The sequence below is a fragment of the Paralichthys olivaceus genome, chromosome 14 (assembly GCF_024713975.1).
Source record: "Paralichthys olivaceus isolate ysfri-2021 chromosome 14, ASM2471397v2, whole genome shotgun sequence".
Classification (NCBI taxonomy): Eukaryota; Metazoa; Chordata; class Actinopteri; order Pleuronectiformes; family Paralichthyidae; genus Paralichthys; species Paralichthys olivaceus.
The window spans coordinates 22,165,303-22,173,430 of record NC_091106.1 but is presented as its reverse complement, the minus strand read 5'-3'; the positions used below and the strand labels follow the sequence as shown (position 1 = coordinate 22,173,430).

Genomic DNA, 8,128 nt, shown 5'->3' with positions numbered 1-8,128 from the left:
GAGCAGCATTTCCCACCATATACCTTCCAGAAAAAGCTGTCCCAACTCTCCTTCCTGCTCTCCCTATCAGGTTTAATTTAAGCATCACATGACTGTTCTACATCAAAAAAACGATTCCCCTGCTTCCCATATAAAATGCTAATCTTTCTGTAATTCCATAACCTTTCCCAGATGTGATGTGCTGGTACTATTGGCCTAAAGTTCATTGGATTTGATTTGATGGGTTTCCTGATAGGAACAATCACCACCTCTTTCCAACCAACTGGCAACATGCATGACAAGTATTCCTCTGTTCTCCATTACCGCCATCTCCTGGATGGCAAGAGAGGAAGGACAAGATGAGCTCATCCTGGAATGAAAAATGAAGAAACAATACTAACGGTGTTTTGATCTTTTTTATTTATTTATTTCTTCATTTTTAAAAACGTTGCTCTGATATAGTTGCTTTGATCTTTAAAGACATCACATCCCACTGTGTTCGATGTGTAGCAGAAACCTTTGATCTAATCTTCATGGAACAAGGAAGAGGATGGTGGTTGTGAACCTTGTTGTGTTGGTTGCCACCTGCCAATTAACCAAACAAAGAAGAAGATCCAATTGTTGGTATTGAGGTGTTACCATTTAATCCACGATCCCAACAGGTGAGAATAGAAAACTCAACATGAACAGAAGCAGCAGAAAAGATGTAGAGTCCAGCAAACCCATCCAGGGAACGTCTCCATCACAAGAACCAGATGACATACCCAGCACAGGCATGCTCACACAGGACATCCTTTGCAAATATCAAGAAATTGAGCCCATCCCTGAGGCGCCACGTACATGGTGGCAGTCTGCGGTGTTCACACCACTGATGACAGCAAGATGTAACTTCAATGATGCAAAGGATAATCTACTGAAGACTAGTCGGGAGGATCAGCAGCGGAAACAGATGATAGTGGAATGTGTACAGATGTTGAAGCATTTGCAAAAGCGCATAGATGAGCTGCAAAAGGAGAATCAGGAAACCAAGGAGTTGAAGTTGAAGTATTCTCTGTTTCTCAGGGAGAAGGAGGTACAAAGAACTGCTGATGAAGCAAAGAGGGAGAGGGAAGAGGCTCTTGAAAAGGAGAAGCTGTTAGAGAAGTTAAAGGAGGAGACGGCTGAACTGATGGAGAGGAAAGACCACCTGGACCATCAGCTGCAGATGTACACTGTGTATGAGGAGCTCATGGAGAAGATACAGAGAATGACTGAGTTCAAAGATGCAGAGTTACTCACAGACAATTTAGAGAGTCAGCTCCTCTTAAGGGAGCAACTCTATCAGAGGGAGTGTGAGGCAAAGGATCAAGTTCAACAGCACGAAAAAGCAGTGGCAGCTCTCTTGAATGAGCGTGACTTGATGCGGATGCAGAAGAGGAATCAACTGTTTGAGCTTCAGACCAAGATGGAGGACTTGCTCTCTGATGTAAAAGTTTGGGAATTGAAGTGGAACCGCATTCAGAAAGTTTCTGCACATAAAACAATCAGACTGGCACAGGCTAAGGTGGTGACTCTCGACCTTTACGAAAAGACAGGTGGCAAATTAAAGGCAGATGGTGTCTGTGTGAATGACACAGGCAAACAGCTGGACAAGATCCTGATGTTCATCCGGGAACAAGATGAGGTACTGAGACGACTTAAAGAAGATAAGTCCGTTACCTCTGAACTACCGACACCTCCCCGCTAAACCAGCAACTTCTCCTTTTCATGAGGCTACAAGTTCTCCTGTGGGTGCTTTCTCATAGCGCTTCAGTTTCCTCCCACACTTGTATAATAAAACTAAAAACAATACTCTCCAGTGTCTCTGGATCTTTAAAAAAATACGAAAAAACAGACATTAATTCCTGTATTTTTGTTAACCTCCACCAGGGGGTCATACTTTCGTTGCCATTTGTGTGTTTGTCTGATGGTTACTTATTGTACATGTAGTTCTTCAACAAGTTATTTTCTATTTGTAAATGTCTTTTGTTTACCTGAAACCAGATCATTTCCTAATTTTCCCATAATTTCTTAATTGTAACAGAGACCAAGGAGAGTAGCATGTGTCCAGGTTAATTATTGGGTGTATTCTAAAGTTCTCCTTTTTAAAAAGAAATAAATGTAGGGATGAACTGGCGAAAATGATTCAGACAACGAACGGGATATTTGTAAGATTATTGTGGAGCTACATCGAAACAGCGTTGAAATGTAGCTACTCTGTTTCGTTGTGCTATTTTCCTGCTCGGCAAAAATAGCCAGGAGAGAAGGCTTTGTTGGCTTGTTTACTGTTGTGTGCTTTTCAAGGCTGTTACGTCCTCTGTGTTACTCATTCTCTACCATGTGTGATCTGGACCCGAGAGGACGCCGGATTTTGCCTCTAGCACCAACTGCAGAGGCTGATTTCTGTGATTAGTCCACCTCAAACCAGAGGAGGAAATAAAGCGTGAAATCGTCTCCTCTGGTTTGGTTGAAATTAAATTCTGGTTTTAATGACACAAGGTTCTCAAGTAATTCTGAGAACCTGGTGATGTCATATAATAAATACATGTCGACGGTGTTTCTGAATCAGGTATTTTCTCCTGCGCTCGCCTCAGTTCACTTTCAAAGTAGTTAGAAACCCCTTGAAGTGTTGAAACACACACTTCTGGTTAATCCATACATCCATCATCTATAATGTTTTACCTTCAGCCAATCTCAGCTGGCAATGTGAACTGAAAATGTATATAAATAAAAACAAACAAGACAGTTAGATTAGAGTCAAAATGGAGAATGATACAAATATACTACACCATACAAATATCGATTCAACAATAAAAGTTTTAATTAAATTAAACTTTTAAATATTACAAAATTATCTAGCTCACTAGTTCACTGTTATGAATAAAGGCAGGATAGTGACCGTACAAGGATTCATGGGTAGTATATTGTCACATGTTGAAAAAATATTGATCATTGGACCTTGAGGAACACAACATATGATAATAATTCATAAAGAAGTCTGTAAAAATATTAATAACAATGATAATGCCGGACACTGTATTGAACACGGCTGCAGACTCTGCGTTAGGAAAGGAGTGTTTGCTTTCCTTCCTCTCTCAGGACCACTCATCTTTTTCACTCATTAGTTCTCTATCTGTTTACATAAACCAGAGAGCAAGTTGAAGCGAAGGAGAAACAAAACCGCACACTGGGCGAGCGAGGTCAGAATCTGCATGCCTTATAGATTGGACATGGTGAGTACACAAAACAAGGCAGTTCATCCCACTGTTTATTTTCTTTCTGTTTCATTATGCTCACCTACGGAATCTTTATTTAATTTTATCCTGGTGCGTGTTAATCAAACCTAAATGACCAGATCGGTCACTTCTCCCTCACCAACGCTGATATTTTACCGCGGCCAGTTAAATAAATCACATCGATCAAACTGGCTTTTCACTTAACTAGTGAACTTCACCATAAAGACCGTAAACACCCACCGTGACGTCACCCGTTAGTTTGTGAGCGGCCGTTCTGAAGCCTTGAGTTTGGCACTTTGTTCAGCGCCCTCAGGAGTCACCAGTGACCATTGAACGGCACTAGCTGTATTTTAATCTAAAGGGGACCATAGTTTACAAAAGAGACTTGAAACTTGAGATTGAGATATATATATATATATATATATATATATATATTTAGGTTTCAACTTTACAAGATAAATATGAATTGAATATGAATCAAAAAGAATAATGAACATTGATTGTTAAAAATGAAACCTTCTTATGAATGATGCATGAGAGAAAGTTTGTCCAACTTCTTATAAATGTTTCTATATGAAATGTCAACTTCCAGTCAAAGTCACTGTAGATGCTTTAATGCACTTTGGCGTGAAGACAATTTCCTGTCTTTGTCTGCAGCCTCCCCACAAGGCCACTTGAGTTTCTCTTGCTCTTTCCTGGTGGATTTATACTTGCAGATGTTATCTGTTTGCACTTAAATAAAAGTCAAATGGATAAAGTTTGAGCAGGCCTGGCGGAAAGCTGAAAGGCTTTGAAGAGACGGCTCCTCTGATGAACAAAGTAGACAGAGTAAGCAGTAAAAAGTGACATCAAGTGAAGCCTTCATCGCTGGTCTGCAGCCAGCGTTGTGCTCCACCGTCCAAGGTCCTGCCTGTTTTTTCTATTCTCTGCTAAAAGGGTCCTTATACCATGGGTCAGTAAACAAGATGGGTTGTGGGCCAGTAAACGGTCCCTACATGGCAGGAGAGGGAGCAGGTTTTTTCCCACAAATTGCTTTGGGGCGTCAGAGAAAAAAAAGGTCACACTTCTCATTGAGTTGCTGAGTTTTAAAGCTACTGATGCTAAACAGCAGCAGTGTGGAAACCTTGTTACCTTTTTTATTGGAGGGTTAAAGTCTCACCACAATGTTGAACTCACACAACAACGAGCACCAACAGCATTAAGGTTCTTTTATTTCTAAAATTTGATTCAAACTGTGGCCGATGTGAAGTCGTTCCTACAGCTGTAAACGACCCGGTAAAATGATAAAACACAAAACAAACACGATGAACCAGTTTGCATGGAAGGTCATCTGATGTCTTATCTTGGACAGAATAAAGTCTCATCAAATCAACCTCCTCTCCAGATTCATTCCACCTTTCAGCTCCGTGAACTCCTGCCAGCGTTTCTTCCTGAGGGGAACATGAATGTCACATTTTTTTATGGCCATCAATCAAACAGTTGTCACCACATCTCATCACTTCTTATGCTTTAGGATCTGATTTTGCGAAAAACTGAAATTCTTACAAAGTCAAGATAGTGGCCCGAAGTTTCCGTCGTTGTGAAGTGACATTTCCCGTTTCATACGAGCAGCCGTCCTTATTAGTGGGAACACACAGTGGAAGCTGCAGCGGCTCCAGTTGTCGTGGCTACAACATCAAGTGGAAGAAAAACAATTTCACCTCAAAGGCTTAAAACAGCTGCTGCATTCTCTGGAGTCAGGTTTGTTAAGGCAGTGATTTATAGCACTGGAGATATTTAAGGTACAATATAATGTAACGGCTCCTTGGTGACCCGCTGCACCTTATGACACAACAAAAACACACACACATTTAGTTTCTCAACCATATCTTTCAATTTTCTCTCCATAACCCTCCTCCCTCCGTCTCCCTCACCCCTCCATCCTCTCCTTTCACTCCACATCACCCCCCCCTCCCGTCCCCTTCTCTCTCCCTGGTTCTTTGCCATCCGTCTGCCTCTGTGCCTCAGGTACCAGTTGCTATTTGGATGATTTAGTCCGAGAGGGACGGAGGGATTTCGTTAGCTGTTTACCTGAGGGCCTCTGGTACCTGTGGTGCAATAAGGCTGCTTTATAATAATAATAAAAAGCCTAATTCAGCTGCGGAGGAGCTCATTTGATCAGCGGGTTAAGGTTCACCACGTGCATCTGGCCACAGGTTCGAGTCCTCAGAGGTGGTGTGCACCCGTGAGTCTGTAATACCTGCAGCTCGATGACAAAGCTTCATTTATTATCCTAGGGCTGATATTAATGAACCAAGGGCGCACTCTACGCTGTGGGTTCGAATCCTGAGTGGGCGTGTGCCCATGGGCTTCTGGTATCTACGGTTTAATACAACACAAAAAGTCTTATCAGAAATTCACTTCTGTTTTTCTTGCTGACTTTTCTGAAAAGTCAGAATATTTTCTGGAAAAATTGTGGGTTTCATGAAATTCCAAAAATGTAGTTCAATTCTATGAAAATGTTGCATTTCCTCAAAAGTCGTAGTGTTTTGTGAGCTGTGGTTGTGTTTAAAACATCAGTGCCAACATGTATAAGATATTAAGGCTGAAACGAGAGTCTGGTCTACGGAGGATTTTTTTATCTGAGTCACCAGCTTGTCCTGCTCTTACCGTTGCATCGTTAGCTACTTTGAGCAGCTGCACTAACTGCAGCTCAGCCAGTCACAAAGATGGCTTATTAGCCATAGCACTGGCTCACAATGAATCTCGGGACAGGTTGGCAGGAGAGGGATCAAACCTGTGATTTTCTTCTTCAATTAAACCTGTTGTGACACCATCGGTCCTCTAATGCAGCCTCGATGCCCATTATTTCTCAGAACTGTATTAATCTTAAGTGAGAACTATTTTGCATCTCCAGGATGTGGTGCAGTCTTTATGTAATGCTGTGAAAAGAAAAGGAGCAGATTTTTATTTCCTCTTTACGGTTTAATTCATAAACTACGGCTCAAAAAGGAAAGTAGAAACCCGAGAGGAAATTCAACACTAATACAAATAATTATGGAAGGTACCAGACTGCTGAGGCTTCATACTGACTTTAAAATAACTACCATTAAATCTGCTTTAGACTGTTTTGACACTCGCTGCCAGTACGGACACGAGGAACAACTGATAATAATAATGATAATAATAAAAAAAAGTAATTTAATGTTCTATGGATGCAACTTTAAGAGTCTATTTCTCAAGAGTCATATAATTTAAACATTAAGTAAACCAGGGCCCCTTTATTTAGAGGTAAAGCTGAAGGTGAGTGAACCTGAAATGATCAGGAAGTATTTTTATTAGTTCTGTTCCACCTCATTAAGGAACCACAAGGTGTGAAGTGTTTCTAACACACTGGCTCTGTCCAAAGTTCAAGTTCAAATGACGAATGTGCATCAAGGCTGTTTCATCAGGAATCTACCCCGACATACAGGAATCCATTTTTTCTGAGCAGAATGAATCAAACCTGGATCGGTGGCGGTATTTCTCCCTCGCGGCAGCGTTTCATAATGAACCAGCACTGTTTGTTTGTCTGTAAACCTGTAGGAGGCGGCAGAATTAATCAAGCTAATCTTCGAAACGTCAGCTTTAATCAACATAGCTTGGCATGTTCTGTGGCCTTTGACATCACGTGTGTGCAGCAGTCAGCTCTCAGAGACATCTGTGGATATAATCACAAACTAAACCTTATATATACCCACACACATATTCGTACCTGCTGCACGTAAGAATATGCGATTACAAATGCAAACATGCACTTGCACATATTTCATAAATGTGTAAACATCCACATAAGCTCTCACATGAGAATAAACCTTGATTCACAGCTACAAAGAGAGATCCCCGGAACATGCGTGTAGATCAAAACAGATCCGTGTAACACACATGTAAATACAGAATAAGTCCTTATGCATATTGTGTGCAGAAGAAGAGAGACCCGAGGGAGGGGTAAAGTTGAGCAGAGCTGCAGGAGGAGGGTCGCAGGGGACGAGGAGAACGAGCAGAAATGAAAAGAGGAGGAAATGACAGGAGACAAGCCGGGAGCTGTGATGATTATCGTGTGTTTGGTGAAGGAACGACAGATCGCTGCGTCACGTGTTGATACAGTAAAACAACCCGATGATGGAAAATGCAGCAGACCAGAACCTGAATTTATAATTTATTCTCCTGTTTCTTTGTGAAGTTAAACTGATAAAATTCATTTTTAGAAAAGGTCATTTTTATAATCGAAACACGTGTCAAGTTAACCTCATACTTATATTTGAAGCTTTGGATATTTGAATCCTGGGATAGGCTGGCCTGAGAAGGCTCCACCCACTGGAAGGAAGCATTTGTCTGCAGCATTTGGAGGAGCCTTCAAAAAGTCTATAGTCGCACCGCTGTGAAGCAATCTGTCCTCAAACGCTGCCTCCGCATGATGCAACCCCTGACATGAAACTACAGCGAGAGCCGAGGCTGACATTTCCTGCAGTCGACCAATCACAATCGCGAGCCAGCCGGCCAATCAGAGCAGCCTGGGCTTTATCGGGGGTGTTAAAGAGACAGGAACTGAAACCATGGGTTTCAGACAGAGGCTGAAAAGAGGAGCTGCAGCAACGGACAGTTTGAGATAAGTGATGTTTTCTGAAGACGTAAAGTCATAAATTAAAATTATGAACATGAGAACAGAATGTGCCTCCTCATTCAGCCTTGTTTGTAATTTTATAATATATTGGATGAATGCAAACTCTGTGTCTCTGCAGATTGCGGTGGTGATATATAAACTGCAGGTTGTGTCCGTGCTGGTTAATACCATCTGAACCGATCTGAATCCAGATCTGTCTTTTATTTTGTACCCGATCTGAAACCTTGAAAATATAATCTGCACCCCTCACTTT

At 41.5% G+C, this 8,128-nt stretch overlaps 1 protein-coding gene across 1 annotated transcript; it reads left to right on the top strand.

The window, feature by feature from the left end:
• Positions 1–406: 406 nt before the first annotated feature.
• On the top strand, positions 407–1,809 carry LOC109632035 (coiled-coil domain-containing protein 42 homolog). The gene has a single exon (XM_020091132.2). It carries the CDS (start codon positions 662–664, stop codon positions 1,703–1,705), a length of 1,044 nt encoding a protein of 347 aa, XP_019946691.2. The 5' UTR covers positions 407–661; the 3' UTR covers positions 1,706–1,809.
• Positions 1,810–8,128: the final 6,319 nt, after the last annotated feature.

Excerpts from the sequence above, each read along its gene's own strand:
- LOC109632035 (XM_020091132.2), top strand. The coding sequence starts at position 662 with ATGAACAGAAGCAGCAGAAAAGATGTAGAGTCCAGCAAACCCATCCAG.